General features: G+C 36.5%; 1 protein-coding gene across 3 annotated transcripts in view; it reads left to right on the forward strand.

Annotated features, from left to right (window-relative positions):
* The first annotated feature begins 1274 nt into the window (after positions 1 to 1274).
* The window catches only part of LOC145284555 (uncharacterized), a 25083-nt gene continuing 2111 nt past the window's right edge, over positions 1275 to 24246 (forward strand). The window contains exons 1-5 of one of the 3 annotated variants that reach the window (XM_080133468.1): positions 1276 to 2514; positions 11919 to 11960; positions 12429 to 12496; positions 13177 to 15163; positions 16230 to 16468. In XM_080133468.1, the coding sequence (XP_079989594.1) occupies positions 12482 to 12496; positions 13177 to 15163; positions 16230 to 16246 (2019 nt within the window). In that variant the 5' untranslated portion in view covers positions 1276 to 2514; positions 11919 to 11960; positions 12429 to 12481 and the 3' untranslated portion in view covers positions 16247 to 16468. Of the gene's footprint in view, positions 2515 to 11918; positions 11961 to 12428; positions 12497 to 13176; positions 15164 to 16229; positions 16469 to 24246 lie in introns of those variants that run through there. The other 2 variants (XM_080133466.1, XM_080133467.1) reach the window with 2 other exon arrangements.

The following is a 24246-nucleotide window of genomic DNA, read 5'->3' on the forward strand; positions in this document are numbered from 1 at the left end:
GTGTGGGTCCCGTGTGTAATTGTGTTGGGTAACGTTACAAAAGTAGGTGTCTTTTCTCCTTCCTACAATAACTTTTATCGCAGAACATACCTTGCTAGTTTCTCTCTATCTATATTTCCATGAAAGACGCTCGACTGAGCTTCAGTATTTGATTCCCCTTATAAGACTACAGGAACTCGTCATTTCAACCACAATGAAGAAAGAGCTTTCTTTATCCCTAGTTCCTAGTGTCAGATGGAATTTCCATAGCCAAATCTTCTTTGCAACGGCTTACCACATGTAAAACACATTACTGTAGGATAGCTTCCTTGCTGATTATAACTCGTGCACTTGCAAATCCAATGATAACAAATTATCTTTACAAACTGTCCAAAAATTAATCAACCGTAGTTCAGAGCATCAACGTTAGGATATCATGCGTATCTAGTATGTGACTAAAACCTCCGCCCAGCAACATGCTTTACCTTAGCAACGCCGGGTATATACAACTCTCTCTCTCTCTCTCTCTCTCTCTCTCTTTCTCTCTCTCTCTCATATATATATATATATATATATATATATATATATATATATATATATATATAATGTTTGATAAATCAAATATGGCGCTATAAAATAACGTTTCCTCGTGGATTGTGAATCCAACACTTTTTTTTTTTTTGCAGAAGCGTGCGCATATACGTGTCTATTTAATTTTTAAATTCTTATAACTTAGCAAACGTGAAAAGATGTTCATTTATTAATATTTTTCTTTTACAATTTTCTTTTTTATTCTAAGGGGGAAATCTCTCTAACTGTTTTTTTTTTCTAGGAACATATATCGGTCTCTGATGAGTTGCTGAATTTCCGCTATTCAACGAAAGATGTGTAAGACGTACTACATTAGCATACGAACAAAATACTATGAGCGTGAAATAAATACGTCTTCTGTTTTTGGAATGGATTTCTAATGATACGCTCGCGCACACACATATAAAGACAGAGAAAGGTAAAGGGATACATATACATATGTAGGTATACACATGCATTTATATACACATGCATATATACACACAACCTTATAAATATACGTATACATACATAAGAAGCATATATAATAAAACACTCCCACAGAAGCAAAAATATATGCACTACGAATACACCTTCATTCAAGGATATAGATGCAAACAGCTACATCCAAATACATACACATAAACGTCTGCACATATCTAGATATGTATACATAAACAAGAGAATCCGTCATCCATATACATAGTAGACCAAATAATTTTTCCCCGAAAAAAAAAAAAAAAACAACAACAACAAAAAACAAACAAACAAAAAAAGATGTAAAATTGGGCTACAGTAACATCATATTGTTAATTCATGGTAGCAATTTATATATTAAGTATGCATGCAGCTGGCGACCGCTTGTGAATATAATATTCCAACGAAACTTTCTTCTTCGGAGGAAGCCAGTTTAACCCTGGCTGGAGGGGGGGTATATTGTGAGGTCAAAATATCTGAAAAGGTATCAATGAGATGATTAATTAAATTATATAGATTATAGTATATAACATTAGATAAGAGAGAACATTATTAAACTAATATAATCGTTGAGTCGGAATAGATTGCTTTTAAATTTAGTAAAAGAATATTGCTTCAAATTATAAACCTCGGGGTCCAACTCGGATCTCACGAATATTTTATATACGAGGATCGTGCCAAAAGTAAAGTCTCCTATTTTTTAAAACTTCAATGGTTGAAGAACTACGAAGACGAGAGTGATACCATTAAAACAAGCGAACATTTGTGCTCCAGAATTTATTTTTCTATACACTCAGCACCATTCTGAATACACTTTTTCCAGCGATGAATGATGGCTGTATATGTATGTCTGGAGCCAGCTATGTCATACAAGGGTCGTTCCGAAAGTAAAGCCTTTTATTTTTTTTAACTAAAAAGGTTAAAGGTCTACGAAGATGGTGGTGGTGCCATTAAAACGAATTACCTTTTGTACCCCAGAATTTATTTTTTCTATATAGTCACCACAATTCTCAACGCATTTTTACCAGGAATTCAATGATGCATCTCTGCTTCTGACGCACATTCACACAAAGGTTGCTATTTTAGAGTCTTATACCGCAAATATCTACAAGAGAGAGATGAAAATTTTAGGTCATGAATGCATTAGAAAAAATTCTGTTTGCTGGGTCGGAATCTATCCATCTTACACTTATCGTTGGCTAACTTTGGACCTTGAAGTAGTATTGTTTTTAGTTCTTTACATGAATTGGCTTTATTCTTTGTCTGAAGCGATTTTCATAAAAAATACGTTACCTACAGATTATGTGAGCATCTGTATATACGTGGGCATACAAAACACAATGAGTAATTGAGACAAATTATCAACGGTCGTGCAGCGTTCTTTAGAATGCGGATGTATTCAAATCTGGTTAAAAGTAAATTGTTCAACAGATTGACCGATCAGAAACTGGAAGACCAGCCACCGCTGCAGATCGGACGAATACTGAGGTATGGCGATATGACATCGCTTTTCTTGAATGATATATTTGTTTGTTTGGTGAATTAACAAAGCCCATCCCCTTCTAACATATTTATTACTTAATTACTTTGAAGATTATATCTCTGATATAACACTACATACATTTTCAGGGTACAAGATTTTTATTTTATATGATGAATGTATATTTATTTTTTTAGATGAGGACTTATAATTATGTTTTGACTATTATTTTCATCTTGGTTATTTTTTATGACGTTTTGGCCGATGCAACCTCCGACCATCTTCAAGTACACTCACACTGGATGTCATTGGTTAATAGTGAAAAATGTGTGCTTTATTTACTTCCCCAACGTATATTTAGAAATTTAAAACGCAAATAGTGCCAAGCATTAAAAAAAAAGGTTTATTAATAAATCAGGGTCCATTCCGTTATTTTTTGATATGATAGAAGTATATTTTTGAAATAAGAATTTATAATTAATTTTTGTATTATTTGAGCAATTATTCTTATCTTGTTAACTTTTTTAACAACGTTTCGGCCGATGTAACCGCAGACCATCATCAATAATCCAAATAATACAAAAAAAAAAATGTTTGGTTTATTTGCTTTCCCAACGAACACAGCCGCTATAAATTTAAAATGCAAATAGTGCCAAGTCTTAAAAAAATAATTATTAATAAATCCGGATCCATTCCGTTTTTTCTTTTGATATTATTCTCATCTTCGTAATTTTTAACGACGTTTCGGCCGATGTAAACTCCGACCATCATCAATAGTCCAAATAATATAAAAAATAATTATAAATTCTCATCTAAAAAATATACATTTATCATATCAAAAATAGGAATGGACCACGATTTATTATTTTTCCAAAAGACTTGGCGTTATTTGTATTTTAAACTTCTAGATTTTAATTGTTTGTTTTTTTTAAATTTCAATTTTAAGTGAGCATAGTGTTTGCTTTTTAGATTTACCTAGTTTTATATTTGCCAAGAAATTGTTCAACAAAATGTAAATTCTATTCCCATTAATTTTTGTTTCAAAAAAGTTTTCGGATTACTTTATCAATTTATTTGCGGACTGTTTCCCCATCTTCATAATTGTTGTTTCGCGATGTTTTTGGACAATTAATCATCTGGCCTAGGACTTAAACCGCTACGCTCCCATTTCATTTGGTGATTATAAACAATACTTATATTATCGTCGTTATTATTTATATATTTAAGAAAGATGTTTACTTTTTGGCTTTTTGTCTTAGATTAATGTTTAGCATCTGTTCGACCAGAAGGGACTATTGGTATCCAAATTTATAAGGAGTTTAGGTGGCGGTATTGTAACGTAATCCGGGAATAAACACGTTGTAGCTACAAACGAAAAATAGACAATGAATAGAAAAGAACTTCAATTGTATTATATATGTTATTTATCTATTCGGATACAGAATATCCGTATTTAGGGGAGTGTTATTGTTCACATTAAAAACTGATCTTGAGTTTTTGTTTGCCTCTAGGGGAGATAGTAAAAAAAAACATATAAAATAGCATAACATTTTAAACGAAATCTACTTCGTGAATATCTTCTCTTTTAGGATGGAGGGATGAGTTCGTTATGTCGGGTTCAAATGGATAATTAAGAACATTTTAAAGTGGGTATGAAATAATCTGAACCTCATTACGATGAAAAGATTGAGTTTAGTCAAGGTTTTTGACAATCATCAGGATATAACATTTCGTTATGTTTTCTAAAGAGCGCCGTTCAGATGCAATAACTGCTTGGACTACTTATTATTTAAAAAATATTTTATTAGTTTGTAATAATCTAGAAGATATTTAAAATTTTTAAGCGTTATCCATACTTCTCACATGATCTCGAACGTGGTATACATCTCTTTTTTATTGTAATTTTTTTTCTTTACCGGTGACTTCATTTCGTATACATTTGCATACACACGTTCGCACTATGTTACAGTATAATTTGGGCGCATTTGATATTTCAGATTTATTAAGATTCCCCGAATTTCATGTCCTCTTTAAATATCATTAAGATTTAATTTTTATATTTGATACATTTTCTAGAATCAAAGTCATGTAAAGGATTTTGCTCAACATTGGAATAAGGATTTTAGGCATAAAGCTTTGTACGATTTTAAACGTAGGGAACATAAATGTGGCACAAAACTTATCTCTTCGAGGGAATTAATTTATTCATCATGGGAGAGGGTATTCTGTTGTTTTATAGATATCAATTCAATGAAATTCCAGCATTTATAAAATAGTGCTCAATACCTTTCCCAAAACTACTCACCTTTAGAACACTGTTCTGCTGGCATGCTTCCCAGTTAAATACAACATGGTAGACCTCAAATTTAATGTAAACAAGTTCTTGTTTAGGCGTATCCATAAATAATCAAATTCTACCCAATTCATACCATTAGTGATTATTACACTACCACCTTACATTCATTAACCCTTATCCTCGAGTTGCCCTCGGGCATTGATAAGTGGTGACTCTCAAGTAAATAGATGTACATCTGTGCTATAAATTTCTTTATTTTTACAAACATTACTGGATGCTACTATAGCGTAATTCTTGCTCTCAAAGTTCTACTATACTGTGATTCCTACCCTATTTTTCGGCTCTAAGGTGATTCTTACCAAAGGAGGATAAAAAAAAAACATAATACCTGACATTATTTTATTCTATTCTATGAAACATGCTGAAAATCCATAAAACGAACTTCAAACAATCAGAATTAACTTCGATCGTCAATATTGCAAAATTAAAGCACTAATTTAGTAAAAATATTAATTAACAAAAAGTAGTTTAATGTCATTTAAGATTGCTACACAGTGGTCTTGATCAATTTTTTGAGTGTGCACACCTGCATTTGGATCTACGTAGTGTTCCTGGTGATTTCCGATTTTGTGATCGTACTTAACTTGAAGTTGTCTATAAGTTGGCCATTCAAAACTAGCTCTAAAATTTCACAGAGCTTCAAATTACAGTGGAGTCTTTCATTCAAATTGGTTTATACTATTGGAAGAGTGGTTTATGCTATTGAAAGAGTGGAAGAGTAAATGAGGTCAGGGGAGGTTTGCAAACACCCCCCCGACCCCATTCACTCTTTCATCCCAAAATAGCGAACATTTCTGTAAAAGTCTGAGGACGTTACAGACGGCAAAAAAAGGCCGTGTAGCCGAAACAATAATGTAACTTAACAGAAAGATACGATAATAAAAAATAAAACATATATATATATATATATATATATATATATATATATATATATATATATATATATATATATTGAAACTTCTACCAAACTCCTCAGCCAATTTTGGGTCTAAACACTTGAAATTTTAAATGTAGGTCAATTGAACATAGGTCAAACCTTTTTAATTTGATTTGAGCCTAAAACAATAAATTTTAGGGGGTTAGAATAAAAAAAATGACCTTTGCTTACTCTACAAATTGCTCAAGCAATTTCTGGTCTCAAAATTTTAATTTTTACATAAAGGGTATTCAGAGATAAGGCAAGCTTTTTAATCGGTTTGGTCGAACATTGAGCTGCCAAAAGATTTTACCTTTGTGGTATCTAGCAAACTATTCAGCCAATTTTTGGTCTAAACATTTGAAATTGTACATAACGGGTATTCAGACATGCGGCAAGCATTTTAATCAGTTTGGAAGCGAAAATTTCCCTGCCAAAAGTAAAAGTTGAAAGAGTTGACCTTTGCAGATTCTACAAAACTCCTCCGCCAGTTATGGGTTTAAACACTTGAAATTTTAGATCTAGGTAGCTTGGATATGGCTCAAACTTTTTATTTTGATTTGAGGACAAAATAATAAATGTTAAGAGGTCAAAATTGGGTTGAAAGTTTTAAAAAAATTACCTCTGTGGTATCTACCAAATTACCTAGACAATTTTTGGTTTAAACATTTAAAGTTTACATAAAAGGATTTCATACATAGGGCAAGTTATGAACAGTACATTGGGCCCGAACAAAGCTGGAATGAACTGATAGTATAAAATAAAATAGAATTAACTATAAATACACCCAAACCTCGATAAAGAAGAAGAAGAAGAAGAAGAAGAAGAAGAACAACAACAACAACAACAACAACAATAACAGCAACAACAACAACAACAACAACAACAACAACTTCTGGGGATGATCGGAAGTATCGATAGAAAGCGTAGAGAATATGGCTGAACGACAACAACTGGACGCCATACTATATAGAATCTACCAGTAAAAGCAAACAAGACCGCTCGGCAAATTGAAAAGAAACGATTACCGGCAAAATTGAAAAAAATAACGAACTCAGTCGTGTTTAATCAGACATGCATAAATAATGACTTGCTGTCAAAGTATATATATATATATATATATATATATATATATATATATATATATATATATATATAAACTACGGCTAGAATTTATATGCAAAAGGAGTATTGTCAAAATTTTTTTGTTAAATTCAAAGATATGTGTTACCGAATGAAAAAAATTGTATTTTGTATAGCGAGTAAGTATGAAAGCAGTTAAGTCCCAGTTTTAAATTTCAATATAATAATATATTACCCTATCATGTGAGTCATGTTAAGGCGTATATTATAATATTAAGAAGACTATGAGTAAATTTGTAGAATTTCAATATTTAGTATATTGAGTAATTTGTAGTGCCAAGAGATTATTTGCAAAAACTAGAATTTAGTATTATGGCTCGTAAAAAAACAAAACAAACTAACAATGGATGAAAAACAAAATACAAAACAAAATAAGCAAACTATATAATCAAAGAAATTAGCAAAGGAAAATCTTCGCTTCAAATTTCTAAAGACTTTACACAGAGATCATCGAACAATCAAGAAAATATGTCATGGAATTCAATTAATGAAAAAAGTCTCGGGTTGAATTCAGGAATTTAACAAATCAAAATATATCAAATCGTGTGAGTCAGCATTGTTAAATACCAGTAACAAGTGGAGGTCCAGGACCACTTGAAACAATGCCGAGATAAGCGGAGAGCACACACACAGCGACTAGAATTCTCAAACAGTCCCCAAATCTGGTACCAGCCAAGCCTAAGAGAACCGGTGTGTCAACGTGATTATGCCATATATATCCCGGTGGAAATTCCACTGACCCAATTTGAAGAGTGCCGACCTCTTTCGACGGAATTCCTTCCTTAAAACCTCAACATAATATTCCTTGCTGACTGTCTATCCCGTGGAAACCCAGTGCATGTTGATATTCCCCGTACTGTCAAAAAAGAGATCATCATAAGTTTCTGGTTAGATTTTTTCCGTCTTGCTTTCTTAGGTCTGGGAGAGCCAACATGCTTCCACTAGGGGCTCTGTCTCTTGGTCCCTGGGTCATAGCAATAGATGCAGCTTTGATTGCAGGTCACCAGAGCATCAAGAATTAAAAAAAACAAAAAAACAAAAAAAAAACAAAAACAACAAAAAAAAACGTTTACAAGTGTTTTTGATATAGATGTACATAATAATACTTTGATAAGTATGTTTTAACTTAAATAGGGATGGTATGATAAAATTGTGGGGTCTGCGTTCGCGCCTGGCCTCCATAGAATGGAAATAGGCACAAACTTTAATAAAGACTTTTCATATCTATCTGCGTAAGTATACTTTGATAATTATGTTTCAGTTTGAAGAAATATGGTATAATAAAATTATGGGGTGTTTGTTCGCACCTGACCTCCATAGAATGGAAATATGTCACAAAGTTTAACAAGGTTTTTTTAATATAGATCCACATATTGTGATAAGTATTTCAGTGCGAACAGGTATGGTATAATAAATTATGGGATTTATCTATTTTATTTTTACTTTCATCATATTTTGCTTTGGTTTTGATATTCACAAATTTGAAGCTATATATATATATATATATATATATATATATATATATATATATATATATATAAAAGCACTAGCGGGATGGGACGGCTTTGTTCCGACGCAAAATACGCTTAAAGACATTTTTATTTATCCAGATTTCGTATTTTAGAATCGTAATTTCAAAAGTAAAAAAAAAAAAAAAAAAAAAAATTACATGTGCTATCAGCTAGAATCGAAACAGAAACTGTAGCTTTTAAAGTTGGCAACGTTACCACTGTACCAACGTGACACGCATATAAACAGATAAAAAATTAAAAAAATTAAAAATAAACTAAGATGAATGCCCAAAATCTTTGACGATTTTTCCAGATTTAACCTATTTTTTGACCCCTTTAAAACAATTTTAACCGAAAAAAAACCATAAAAGAATGAGACCTCTGGCGCTGCTCTGTGATTTTTTGTTTTGCTGGAGAAAGAGTTTGAAAATATGGAGACCGACAGAGAAACCGGCAGACAGTTAATAGAAAGACATATAGTGATTGAATATATGGTTAACTGGCAGGTTTAGTCATTTAGAACTGGTTTAAAGCTTTACACTCAGTCATTTTTGGACCAGCAATATTTACAGTTTATAGATCACCTTCTAAGCTATATTAAAATTTTTTTTTTTAATTTTCGTTCAGTAAAACAAAAATTATGAATTTAGTGGTGTTCAAAATCGTAAAAAGACGTAAGGAGGTCAGCAACGTATTTTATGACCGGTTTCATAGCAACGATGTCGCTTCAGTGACTACTGTTGCTACTAATTCACTGCTGTCACGAAAAGAGAAGTAACAAGTTAAACAGACAGAATTAAAGGGAGATAATTGGGGGATTTTATTGAAATAGACGAATGGCGTACATTATTATTACATATGTGTATGTTAGGTTTATGGGGGGGGGGGCTAAAATATAAGACTGAAATTAAACAAAGAACAACTGAATTACTTGGAAGCCTGGAAAAAATCATGGATTACAATTGAAAAATGCAAGCATGAAAAGTAATATGAAAAGTGATATTCTTGTAAAAAATATAATAAATAAGTAATCTATAACACAATACAATAACAAAAGACAGAGTAATTATTTCTTCCAGGACACGCTGCGCTTAAACACACCTACTCTATCTAGGTATTGGGCTCTTTTATAATCTCAAATCCTCCCCCATTTCCCACAATAATTTGATGAAGAATGACATAATAACCGGAAGTAACTCCTCTTATCTCCCCGACTCGAATAAAAAGGAAAAGATAAAGTATAGGAGGATTGTCATATTAAAACAGTCGCTAATCCATGTCATGATATCTGAAGTCGTTCCCCACTTAACACCATAATTTGAAGAGTAATGACGTTATTGCCGGAAGTAACCCCTCAGCTTATTAGCCCCCGTCATCGAAAAAAAGGAGGAGATAATATCTGGGCGGATTGTTTCATTAAAAACTCGCCAATCCATTTGATGATAATCTCAAGTTGTCCCCTACATACAACTATAATTTAAAGAGAAATGACGCCATCACCGGAAGTTGCTGCCCGCTGTCCCATCACCTCCCGTACTCGAATAACCAGGAGGAGATAATCTCTGGGAGGATTATCCCATTAAAACACTCGCCAATCCATGTGATGTACGGCACAATCACGTTGACACATTGGAAGTTAAGCGACATTGAGCCTGGCCAGTTCCAGATGGGTGACAATTTGGGAAGGCTAGGCGCTGTATGTACCTTCTGGGAAGGTTAGGCGTGGGGCCAGAACCCTCACCCCGTAAAAATAACTCAGTCGCTACAAAAGCATCTACAAAGTTGTAAATGGCATATGCCCCTTAGGGGCTCAAGGGATATGGATGGAATCAATGTGATGATAATCTCAAACTGTCCCCCATTTAACGCCATAATTTGAAGAGTAATTACGTAATCACCGAAATTTACGCCCATGCCTTTCACCCCTCTCCAACTAGAATAAGCAAGAGGAGATATCTGGGAGAACTGTCTCATCGAAACACTTGCCATGTGATGAAAATCTCAAGTTGCCCCACTTACCACCATAATTATCAGAGGAATTACGACATCACAGGAAGATACCACTTCTGCCTATCACCCCCATCCTTACTCGAAGAAACAGAAAGATATTATGTCTGGGAGGGTTGTCTCACTTAAACACTCCCAAATCCATGTGATGATAATCTCAAGTTGTCCTCCATTTAACACCATAATTTGAAGAACAATGATGTCATTATCGGCAGTTACCCCCCCCCGCCTATCATTCGGGAGTAGAATGATAGACAGTGGGGTTAACTTCCGGTAATGAATGATGGTGATAACTTTCGATTTTACTTGAATAAAAAGTAGAAGATGACCTCTTATTAAAACTGCTGACAATGTGTGCGATGATAATTTCATGTCGTCCCCACCTACACCCTAATTAAAAGAGAAATGACGTCTGAATGACTCTGCAGTTTTTCCTGATTCCTACACAAATATAAAGGCGTAAACACACTAGTAAACAACTTAAATGAGTGAATTGAATCTGAGCATGCGCACAAATACTAACATGTCATATAGTTTGAATCAACATTTGTCAATTTGCTGTTAATATTTGTCAATTTGGCATGAATAATGCGTAAAGATGTACGCATGTAAACAAAGAATTTACTCGCTATAAACCATCCTTGGTGCATGAATATTATTTCCTGAAAATTTTAGTGTTTTGTGACCAGTAGTTTAAGAGTTTACCCATTAGATATTTACTCAGACATACATCTATTGTTTCATTTATATAAATGTAATATCATATAATTTATTACCAGTTTTATGTGTTTTAAAAGAAGGCCGCAAAAGCATAACTCTAATCCACAAATTAGCCATAAAATATCCAAAAGTTCTAACGAAGATCTATTGTAGCATTTCATAAAGACGACATACTAAATGGGTTTCGTAAACAAATTATTATATAGTTTTTATTACAATCAACTTTAATAAATAAATAAATAAATAAATATATATATCTCTCAAATAAGACGACATACATAAATGGGTTTCGTAAATAAATTATTCTTAAACAAATTATAGAGTTTTTGTTATATAAATCAACTTTAATAAATAAATAAATAAATTAATATGTCTCTTAAATAATTTTTTATCCGAAGTTAAACAGACGTGAAGAAATGTTGGCATTTAATTTTTATCAGTTTTATATGTTAGGTTATTAATGAAATGTCTCCCTAATCTAACAATCTTCCGAGTTAGAATAATTATTTTGTGACAGAAACCAAAGCTAATGACTTTTTAGTATAAAGAACATGTTTCTAGAATAAAAGCAAACAAAACCGCTTGTCAGAATCAAATATCGATGTATAGGTTTAAAGTTGCGAATCAGACTTATTGTCCTTTATATATATTGGATGATACAGATTGAGAGGGTGAAGCACTTTTTCAAAGTACAATGTTTGTGATAATGTAATCTTTGTTTCTTTATTGACTTATGTGTATTTTTGCATTTTATTTTAGGAGAAAAACTTCACTTTTTGCGTTTAACAGAAAACCACAATGGTAAGTTTGATTTAATATTTGTTTTCTGAACGATAAACATATGTAAGTCAATATTTTGTATTATTTGAATTATTCGAACTACTTTTCTCACCTTGTATGTAATTTCCACAACGATTCGACCGATATAACCTCAGACCTTCTTCAGGTGTATCTTGTTGCTCGGAAATCTTTCTGCTGAACGCAGAAATCTGCACGGAATTTCGAACGGAACCTTTTATTTAATACACGAAGATAGCCTTCTCTCGTAACGTCAGCCATGACTGTCTTCAGTAATCGGTTCTAAGTGATAGTTCTCTGAAGGATGAAGTTTCAATCATCGGTGCAGGCGACGTAAGGAATATAATTACACACTTCAGGAAGATCTGTTCGGATAATTTTCACTTTTTCATAGCTTCAAATATTTATGCTATTTTTAAAAAGTTATTTTGTAGAGAAAAATTGTTTTTTGTTTGTGTTTTTACTTTACAGAGCATGATCGAGTTTATAAAGGGAAAGAAAAAACAATAAATAAATAAAAACAGATGAATATCGAAGAGGTAATATTTGTCGATTTTGTTTATTCTATCTCTTCTGGGTAGGATGCTGCTCCAATATACGCATTGCAGATTATTACACGAGTTTAATGCTTAATATGTTTTTTTTTCTTTTCTTTTGAGCTTTCTCTAATAATGTCAGCCATGACCGCCTTCAGTAATCGGTTCTAAGTAATATTCCTCTGAAGGACGAAGTTTCAATCCTCGGTGCGAGCAATATAAGGACTCTAATTACACACTTCAAGAATGTCTATTCGGATAACTTTGGGAAAAAAAACTGTATGTGTCAATTTTTTTTATAGCTTCAAATCTTTATGGTGTTTTGTTTAGTTATTTTGTAGAGAAAATTTGTTGTTTTTTGTTTTTGTTTTTACTTCACAGAGCATGATTGAGTTTGTAAAGTGAAAGAAAAAAAAATAAAAACAGATAAAGATGTAATGTTTGTCGATTTTATTTATTCTATCTCTTCCACTTCAATATACGCATTGCAGATTATTACACGAGTTTAATGCTTAATTTGTTTTTTCTTTTCTTTTGAGAAATCAGCCGAATCAGCGTAAACTCCTGTTAGTTGCTGATCGAGCAGCCCGTATCAGTTTTTTTTTTCACAAAAGATGCCTAAATACATATGCTATTGCTTATTGTATGATTCTAATGCTTTATTTGTTATTTTTTATATCTAGGTCGATCGAATTCAATTCGTATCATTCGGAATAACTTCCATCATCATTTTGCTGCTGACGTTGTCTGATGCAAAACCGTGTGACATAAAAGCAGATGTTTGCGAATACAAGTTTATTGTTGCGTATCACCTGACAATGATGAAAGGAAAACATCTCATGAAAGCTGTGGATGGTAAACTCTACCCGGTTGAAGTCGTTAACACGAGTGCAGCGAACCCGGTTCCAATAGATGACGTCATCACCTTAGATGGTTACACTGAGTCACGAAAAGTTGTGGCGGTTAACGGAACTATTCCAGGTCCGGCAATTGAAGTTTACCTGGGTCAAACCGTAATTATCAACGTTGAGAATCAACTCTACACAAGTAGCATTACCATTCATTGGCACGGATTGGAGCAGAAAGGCACGCCGTTTATGGACGGTGTCCCCTATGTAACCCAGTGTCCTATAGGACCCTCTCAATCGTTCACATATAAGTTTAATGTGACACAAACGGGTACATTTTGGTATCATTCCCATATGGGACCACAAAGGAGCATGGGACTTTATGGGGCATTTATCATCCGGAACAGAACGTCAGTGTCGATGCCCGAACATCTTATGGTCGTCACCGATTACAATCATGATTGGGACTCTGACACCGATCAGCTTAAGATCATGTACGGTATGTATGTTAAACAGAAGAAACTCACAAATACATATTCATTCGACAAAGCTCAATTTAGTCTCTTTAATTTTCAATCTGGTTTGGTAAATGGACGTGGTCGATTTTATAGTAGTCCAGGTGTTAACAACGGAGGACCCATTGCTAAATTCACAGTTAAACAAGGAACGCAGTATCGTTTTAGAGTAATCGCGGCTGGCGTTCTTTATCCGTTTCAGATCTCCGTGGACGGTCATGAGCTTCAGATTGTCTCTTCTGATGGTTCTGAACTGGAACCACGTACATTTGACATCTTTATTATAAACCCCGGAGAACGGTTCGATTTTATCATTACGGCCAACCAGACACCTGGGAACTACTGGATCCGTGGAAAAACGACAGAAATTGACAAAAACCACACATTCGAAGCTATTCTGCATTACGATGGAATCAATAACGAAGAACCAAACTCTGCAAATAAAATTTGCTCGAAAAATGCGCCATGTAATGTTTTGAATTGTCCTTTTTCGTTTTATCCGATGAACGAATATAAAGACTGCATCATTTTGTCTGAAATGAACTCAGCTTTTGATTATGAAGTGCCGCGTATCGAAAGCGAAAAATGGAAAGAATATTTTCTAAATTTCGCCTTTCCCGGCGAACCCGGCCACACGCCAGCTTCGATCAACGGACGCCAATACGTGCAACCGTCTGTAAATCCACTATACCAGCCGGACGAAGTAAACACATTATGCGACAAGCAAGACTGCGGGGTTGATCGGATATGTAGTTGCACCCATTCTCTGAAACTGAAGAGAGGCGATACCATCCAAATGATCCTCTTAAACATGGGAAGTGGTAAAGGTTTCGATCACCCGGTCCACATGCACGGGCATTCGTTTTCTGTTGTAAAAATGGGCTACCCTACATATAACATAACAACTGGCGAAATAATGAGCGTGAACCCGGATATTGATTGCCGAGGTGATCCAACCAAGAATTATTGTAACGATGCCGCCTGGACAAACAGCAACTGGGGTGGAGATAATATTCCTGGTCTGAAATTAATAAAAGCCCCGTTGAAAGACACCCTCATTATACCCTCTGGAGGATATGCTGTTATTCGGATCAAAGCCGATAACCCAGGTCTGTGGTTCATGCATTGCCATATTGAAATACACAATGTCGGTGGAATGGCAATGTTTCTGAATGAGTCTTTTGCTGATGTGCCCGAAGCACCCGATCATTTTCCTGTATGTTGGAGTTTCACACCCGAAGCAATTAGTCGCATACCAACGAGGTTCGACGTAACGATGCCGCTGAATCCAGACCGAAACTCACAAGGTAATTGTAACAGTATAAATAATACAATAATCTTTTTCTTATTTCACCCATTACCCCCACCCCCATCTCTCTCTTATTACCTCCACTCCTCTCTCTCTTCTTATCACACCCTCTCTCTCTCTCTTTCTTCTTACCCCCACGCCCTCTCTCTTCTTACCCCCACCCCCATTTCTCACACTCCGGTTTATAATAGATACAAAATGTGTGTGCGTGTGTGTGTGTGTGGATGTGTGTGCGTGCGCGCACGCGCGCGTGTGTGAAATTGACCAATGAAAACTATAAGCCATGGGAATAATTATGAATCTGATCGATTAGCTAAACTTACAACGATCGGAACGAGAGACGTTAAATGAAGACCGAACCACATTTAAACCAGACTGGAGCGCATGAATCAGATGAGTTAATCATTAGCTTCATAATCATTAGTTTTCCCAATATTTTTTTCATCAGAATTCTTTATAGAAAGAAATACAAGGAGAACCATGTGAAGGTTGAAAGTTTTTTTTTCTGTGAAACTGACTGGATTCGAACTTTAGCATCCATGTAAACAGTCTGTATCACCGAAACAAAGTTAAATGTAACATTAAATTTGGAGTGTTAAGATTTACAAAAGTTATAAAATGTGTGACTTTTCCTTCATTTTTTTTTAATATTTTAAATGCCAGGCATTCCTTATTACGTCATGTGTATCTATATTTTCATATTTTATTTCAACAGTGCGATATATATAAGTATAGCTTAATAGTAGAATGAAAATATATTTAATTTAATATGATGATTATTTTATTTTGGGATGAAACATTAACGTTTCTGTGTAATTCACTTTTCATAAATGTATTTTCATACTGATATATATGAATCAATGTCTGGTAATAGCTCGCCCCCCCCCACCAAATCTTTCTAATTCAGTAAGATAAAAGTTGTTGAGAGCGCTTTGCTTTAGGGTTGTTTTGAAAATGGAACGGGAATTTAAATTTCGTTCCATTTTAATTTTTTTCTTTTAATTGCGCATGTGCCAACAAAATCGAAAACTCACTGTCCATATTCAAAATGTCAAGTTTTATAGGTTTTCAGGTATGCTGACAAGGTTGAGGGTGTTTATTCCGAAAGCCGTACTTAACATGGGAAGGTTGGCGGTGTCTATTCCGGAAGCCGTTCACAAGATGAGGAGGTTGAGGATGTCTATTCTGAAAGCCGTTTTTAACATGGGGAGATTGGAGTGTTTATTCCTAAAGCCGTTCTTCGTTGTCAGCAAAACCTATAAAAGTCGACATTTCGAATGTGAACGGTGAGTTGGACTTAATGTAAAAAAAAAATATCCAAAATTTTACGAAATTAACTTTTTCGTTTAAAATTTAAATTATTTCGTTTTTGTTAATAAAAAATTATTTTTATATAAAAAAAAATCTTTCGTTTTTTATATATGAAAAGAATGATTGTTGAATTTTATTCTTTCGATTATTTTCTATTGTATTGGTGCATGCACAATTAAAAAAAATTAAAACGTAACGAAATTTAAATTTCCATTTTCAAAACAACCCCAAAACATAGACCCGGACGAGGCAGGGGGGACCCCCTAGAGCTAGCTCTAGTTAAGGGGGACCTGGATCGCTTGGCTAGCAAGCGATATGCGGGTCAAGGAGTTAGAGCTAGATTAAAAGGGTCTCCAACGAAGCCGTAAACGTTGACGCTGTTGAGCGTGGGGCCGCCCTAAGACGCGGCTCGGACGGATACATTTGGGAGGTGAAAAACCTGGAAGGGTACACTCCCGTATCGGCACGAGAGATTTGCAACGGGTTTGACAACATTTGGAGGAGCGCTTCCGCTTCACCCAACTACCCAGACTCCGCGGACAGGAGTTTGGCAGCTATTTAGCTGGCTCGCCCCGCCTTACTGCGGCCCGAGCGGCTAGTTACGAGGGGATGGTTACGGAGCGTGTGATCATTACTGCGTTGAATCAGGTTTGCTATAACAAATCTCCAGGGCTCGATGGTCTGGCCTACGAACTGTTCTAGCGGCTGTCGCCCATGTTTGTGCCCCTCCTGAAGGGCGTGTTTAACCACTGGCTTGTGTATGGCTCGATCCCTGGGCAGGTTACCAAAGGAGTGGTCACGCTTCTGAAGAAGGGAGAACAGCATTGTGGGGGGGATCTAGATGACTATAGGCCCATCACTCTGCTAAACACAGAGTTGAAGATTTTGTCTCGCTTCTTGCAAACCGACTGCAGGTTGTTATCGGTGACTTGGTCGAGCCGGAGCAGAACTATGCTGTGAAGGGTCGATTGATACAAAACAACTTGCACTTGGTGCGCATGATCATAGAGGGTTTAGAAGCCGATACGAAATCCGCGTTAATCAATTTAGATCAGTCCAAGGCGTTCGATAGGGTCGACCATGGTTTCTTGGAATCTGTTATAGAGACCGCCGGCTTTGGTTCGGACTTCCGCAAGTCGGTCTCTGTTCTGTATCGTGATCCCGCCGTAGTGGTGCAAGTAAATGGTGGGTTGTCGGAGCCGTTTGAGGTCCCTCCGTCCCCTGTCGCCTCTGTTATATGTCCTTGCGTTGGAGCCCTTCCTTTGCAAATTAAGGGACGAGGCGATGAGACCAATCCTGTGCAGCATAGCTCTACCTGGTGGCAAATTTGCCAGGGTGTCCGCGTACGTTGATGATGTCACCGTTTTTGATGCACGACGAAGCGATATTAGAGCGGTAATGGAGGCGATCGCTGAGTATGAAGTTGTCACAGGGGCCGTAGGCAATCGCAGCAAGTCCGTTGGTCTGCGGTTGGGCGCCTGGACCAGGAAAACTCGCTTCCATGTGCGTTCGGCTGGACGGATGGCCAGGTTAAGATCCTCGGAGTGTGGTTCGGGCCTGGACTCCAGCTGGACAAGAATTGATCGGAGGTACAGACGAAGGTCGAGTCGTCGGTAGGGACTTGGATTTGGAGGACATTGTCCTTAAAGGGTCGTGCGGAGGCATGTGCTACTTATGTGTTTCCGCTGATTCTTTACCGCTTGTCTGTTCTTCCCCTGCCTGCGGACCGCTGTAAGGCTTTAGAGCGCCTCTTGTTTAAACTTTTGTAGAAGGGAGGAAAGCCGTATGTCCGTAGATAGTTCTGTACGCAGAAACTTGGCGAGGGAGGCTTAGGAATGTCTGACCTGCAGAGCCATAAGCACGCCGAAAGATTGGCGTTCCTGAGTTGGACACTGTTAGAGGAAACGCACTGGGTACCAGCCGTGGAGCAAGCTTTTCCACGGCTCATATCCGCCCCTGCCGCTGAAGGTCGCAGAAGCCCGGCGGGGGAATCGTGTTTCCTCACCGAATGCCGAGCCGCCCTTAGAGCATTGCCGGAGTCCAGTGACCTTGCGCGGTCTAGGAGGAGGCTGTGTGAGGATTTAGTGGTGGGAACCGCAAACGATCCACTGGTGGAGCGGCGGTATCCATCGAGGGGGAAAGTTCTCTCGCTGTGGAGTTGGGCGCCAGCCAGTAGCCATATCAACAATTCAGAGTTTTCCATCTCATGGACTAGCCAGGGACTGCAGAGATATAGAATATTATCATCCCCCTGCCCACGCTGCAATGATGAAGATGAGGAGGAGACGAGAGAACACGTGTTCTTTCTTTGCAGCAGAGTTCGGAATCTCTGGAAGTATGTCGGAGAGGTAACGGCTCGCATCGACCCCAAGCGGTCGGTGCCACTTGATTTAGCGTACGTAGTCGACAATGTGGACCCGCCGTTTGGTGGGGAGAAACGGTCGGTGTTTCTAGTGGTCCTAACCGTAGTTAGGTTAGTGACGTGGGTTTCACGTCTGGGCATTGTCTATGAGGGGCAATCTGTTTCGGATCACGATCTGGTAGTTTATTTTAAGCATCAACTTAAAATAAATATCAGATGTGATTGGAAAAGATTGCACCGCATAGACTTTGATAGGAGATGGGTGCACAACACTAATTTGTGCATCCGACGAGGCGCTAGGTTCGAGTTCATTTTCCCGCCCTAGTAATCATTGGTTGGATGGTGCTGGAGTCCCTATTTTTTCGGAACTTGACAAAAGTCCCTCGGGTAGAAAGTAGTTAGGCAGAGTAACCAGAGTGGAAAACAAGTTCGTTATTAGGGTAAGTATGAGTGTTGATCCTGTTCCCGACACTTTATTTGTCATCGGCACTAGGAGAGCTTCCAAAGATGCCCAGTCCATCTGTTTGTTTTGTCCCCGGTCTATTTTACCCCTTACGTATTATATCTTGGAAGATGTCGTCCATCCCTGATGACCCAAAACGTACATTATTTTTTGCTGCAATGCGGTCCCTTAGGTCCCCCACTCCCCATTAGGGAACGACCTGCTTGCTTTCACTCCTCTTTAGGGGGGGACGGAAGACAGTGGGCGCTCCATTTGATTATTAGCGAGTAGGTTGGGAAGGTCCCCTTACTAACCCGCCCCCCCAGACATTTTCTTTATTTGTTTTATTTTTCTTTCTTTTTGGGTGTTTCTTAGTTTGACCCCTCCCCTCATCTCACCCCCCCATTATAAATAAAAAAATATATAAATAAAAAAAATAATTAAAAAAATATCCCCTTGTTTTGTAAATATTAATTTTGTTTTGTTTTTGGTAAATATATTTGTCTTTTTCAATAGAATGCATGTCACCTGCCATCCCGTAAGCTGAGGTGTTATACTGATTTTAAATAGGTCCATGGTAAGAATGAAGGTGTTTTAGTATTCTAGTGTAGGAATAAACTAATAAAGTACTTGTTTCCATGCAAGTATAGCTTAGAGACCCCCCGCACACCCCACTTCCCCCTACTGGCCCTGGTGCCTAAGCTGCGTCGGACTCCAAATGAGGCCTTGGTAGTAGATAATGCCAAAGTCGGGTCCGACGGGCTAAATAAACATTCCATTTTCAAAACAACCCCAAAACAGAGCGCTCTCTTTTACCTTCAGTAATATTTTTTGGAACTGGCAATATTCTTTACAGCTGTGTCAAGATCTTTTGCCATTTTTGTTGCTGACGTGTCCCACATATTTTTTTCTTCCATGAAGAATTCGCATTTTCCTTTTTTTTATTTTAAATCCAAAATCTTGTATTCGAGAGAATACCTAGTAGACATGTTGTCGATGTCTTTCTCTGGACTTATTTATTATGATAATCATCCAGATAGGCTATCGAAAAATCAATTTCGTTCTTCATAATATCCATAATTTCTTGAAAAATCTCGACTCCAAACGCTAACATTTCGAGTTTGAATAATTCCTTACGGATGTATATACAAAAGCAACTTCGAGTTATTTTCCTCGACTTGAATTTAAAGGTATGTGTCACTCAGATCGACTTTAGAGAAGTTAATTTTGTCCGTTGCCCCATAATGGGAACTTTATGTCCAATTCTGTTAGAAGCCAGGCAAGTTTTTGTGTGATATGGTCAGTTTTTAACACAATGCAGATCATCGCATCGATAACATGGACAAATTAGTGACTTATTTTGAACTTCAGTGAATTCTTTTTTTTCTGTCCGCGGAGGGAACAACGCCCTTTTTTATTTTTTCTGCTTGACTTTTTATATATCTTTTTTTATGTACGCGACGCTGGATTCTTCAATGCCCTTTGAATTCTTTTTAACACTAATCACTCGTTAGCAGTCTTCGATCAACTTTTGTAGTGCCAGGTTTGTCTAGTTTTCTAGTTCAGTTAAAACTGCGTCGAATTTCAGTTTTTTTTCTTTTTGCAGATACCAATCCTTGTATGTATATCAGGAATTTGAAATCACCAGCAATTAGTTTTGCGGGTATAAAATCGTCGCAATGTTTGTTGACTATTGGCATTAATATAAAGAAGTCATCATCTTTTTAGATTTAATTCAAGCATTTCAAAAGTTTATCAAGTAAACAAATTTGTATTCTGTGGATCCAAGTTTTCGAAGCAATAAACGAACCTTTTTAGAGTCCGCCCAATCAATATTATACAAGTCCTCATACCTTTTAAAATATGAGGCCAAAGTCAAAAGTCTTGCCTTTATCTCGGACGTAAATGAAATTTTCTATAGTGTTCAAAACTGGGTTTTATATAAACGCTAATTTCTGTCACTTGGTTTTTATTTGTTAAAATTTGCAGTAATAAACTTGTTTACGTTTGTTGTTCCAGTAATAGCTTTTGAAATCTGTATTCCATTTTCTGTTGTTCTTCACTCTGGTTTTTAATCAATTTTCAGCTTTCTTCGTTTTTTTTTTTATGAATATTTATCTGAAATTTCCACATTTGTGTGAAATCGGACTTTAAATTCTCCATTGTATCTTATTTTTCCCTTTTAGAAAGAGAGAAGAAAAAGAATGAATATAACTTTGAATGTGCGAAAAAATACTTTGCGATTGTCCACGTGTTTTTTTCTCAACGATTAACACAAATGTAAACCCTGAGCAAAAAAAAAAACAAAAAAAAAACAAGCAACCTCTCTCATGCAATTAAAGTTCACGTTTTTCTTTTCACAGAAAAAAAGAAAGAAAATCAAGTTCTTTTTGTTAAAAAATTTGCTTTTTTCTTTGAGAGAAAATCTAAAGGAAAAACAAACGAAAAACCGAAAACTTACCTTTTTAGCTTAGAAGTAGATGAACTTACAGATTTTTCATTTATAACATTTCACCTGTTCAGTTCAAATTATAGAAACTGACGATCGGACAACGTGAAGAAGAAGAAGAAGAAGAAGAAGAAGAAAAAGAAGAAGAAGAAGAAGAAATCTTTTAATGTCTTAAATCATATGATGGGCAAAAACGCGCCCTGATTGAAATATCGATTTTCAAATGAAAAATTTTGAGCTATTCAAAGTATTTCCATTTCCAGCTAGAAGTGAATTCAAATGATACAAACCGAATTAAAACCGACCAGTCAAATTGGTAAGCCGAAATCATTACCATCATCTGCTCACTACGATTAAAATCCGACATCCTGACTGAAAATTGTGTAGTGCCAACTCCTTTATCCAGAGCTTATCTTCGTTGTCAGGTACCAATAAAGTAGAACGTTATAACGAGAAAGTGAACCCTCTTCTTAAAAGTCATTAAATTTATTTAAAAAAACAATTCTGTTAATATGATACTTAAATCTGTAATCTATGATAATCGCCCCCCCCCAATTTTTTTAAAAGATGTAAAACGTGATTTTTTAGCGGGTGAACACTCTCGTACAGGACCACTAAAGAAATTTTTTTTTTACAGGGGAATATGTTACGTTACACCGACCAAGCTAACAACGGTGTAACGTAAAATATTCCCTGTAAATTCTTTTTTTTATGTATAAGAGAATGAAGACTATTTTTAAGGTCGGATCTTTTCGATTTTCTATACTTATCGGGTGAATTTCTGTACAAAACACATCTAAGAACACTGCCAGACATATAAATTACCTTTGTGTGTAATTAGCAAAAGATGGGCTCAGCTGTTTCAGAATTATGAGGAAGGAACTTACACGCACAAAGTGACTTTTATATAATAGTAGAGATAAAAATTCTTTCGTATTTATGTAAATATTTCTATTTAAACTTATAACTTAGTCGTCTTGTGTTATTTCTCATTTGTTTATTTACTGGTTGTCTTTAAAATCTGGTGTTTTGGTAATATTGATGTGCGTAAGCTTCCGTAGTCCTAAAGCGTAACATAATTTGGGAGCATCGTCCGGATGTTTTCTCCTATCCAAGAAGACTATAGAGAATAGTAGCGTACATGTGAGATAATAAAACATATACAGGGTGGAACGATGAAATTTTAGCCCTAGAAAATACGACATGATTCCATTTCCGTTTGATGAAAACCGGCTTTCTTTTTTTGTTGCAGACCATCTATTAGTTGGCCAGTTGTGTACAAATCCCAAGAGCGATAAGAATTTCTACCATGTCTGAAAGTAACACAATGTTCAATGAGCGAGATCGGAGATGTGCCGCTGTACAACTCATGTTCTCTGCCTATCCAAGTTATGAAAACAGGACCATTGCCAGCACCCTCAAAATGCAAATCCCGACGGTTCAACGCACTGCTCAATGAAGTTTCCGGCCACGGTTATGGTCTTTGATGTAATTTCAAGTAAAGGCCAAATTATGTCATCTCACATCTTCGAAGTCAGCGTGAAAGTCAACATTAAAGTGTACCTGGATGTGATGAAGAGTCTGATGATCCCCTAGTACAATAAGGTGATCGCTGGCAGACCGTGAGATGTGGTAGCAGGACTTAGTGCCGGCCCACATGTCCAAAGAGACTTAGGGCGGCTTCAGAAGGAGTGCTAAACGTTGTACTCTTCTCTTACTAGCTCCTTCCTCCCCCAATCTGAACCCGCTGGACTACGTCGTTTGGTCATACGTCGAGAACATCACCAACATGACCTCTTACAACACTAAAGGCAGCCTCATTGCCACCATCCGCTGAGTATTCCATGCTTGTGAAAAGTCATGCTCCCAGTTCCGGATCCGTATTCAGGCGGTGATTGAGGCTGAAGGTGGCTACCTTGAATAGATGTAAGCTCTACTACAAAATCGACTTACCTGAATCGATTTTCTCAATAATAGTTTTAAAATGAAGCTGTAGTGTTGTTTTCTTTATGGCTACAAATTTATCGTTCCACCCTGTAGTAGAAATATTTTAGAACCCTTGTCTAAAAATAGCAGGTGCGGCTAACAAGTTGGTTGGCATGTGCCATCGTTCGTTTACATACTTGGACCGTGTTATGTTCCTGTCTCTTGATAAGGGGCTCATCCATCCAAACCCACATCAGTATGGTCATCGCGATATATGCGTGACATTTGAACCATAGACTTGGTGGATAGGAGTGCTACGAAATTGGTTCCAGATTTGCATGATCTTTCATACGAGGAGCGACTGAAGCAAGTGGATCTTCAAAATCTGGTGTTCTGTCGAATGAGAGGGGATGCCATCCAAGTCTTCAAATATCTGCTTGGTGTATACAACGTAGGATGTCTCAAGATTCTTCTTTTGAAATAAGATTGTAGAGCCCATGGACATTCCTAGTGTTTGGATAAGCAGCGATATCAGAAGTGGGCAGCTGGATATGTTCGAGCTCACTATTTCTCCAAACGTGTGTTGAACGT

The sequence above is a fragment of the Euprymna scolopes genome, chromosome 9 (assembly GCF_053919585.1).
Source record: "Euprymna scolopes isolate OS-2025 chromosome 9, ASM5391958v1, whole genome shotgun sequence".
In the NCBI taxonomy this organism is placed as follows: Eukaryota; Metazoa; Mollusca; class Cephalopoda; order Sepiida; family Sepiolidae; genus Euprymna; species Euprymna scolopes.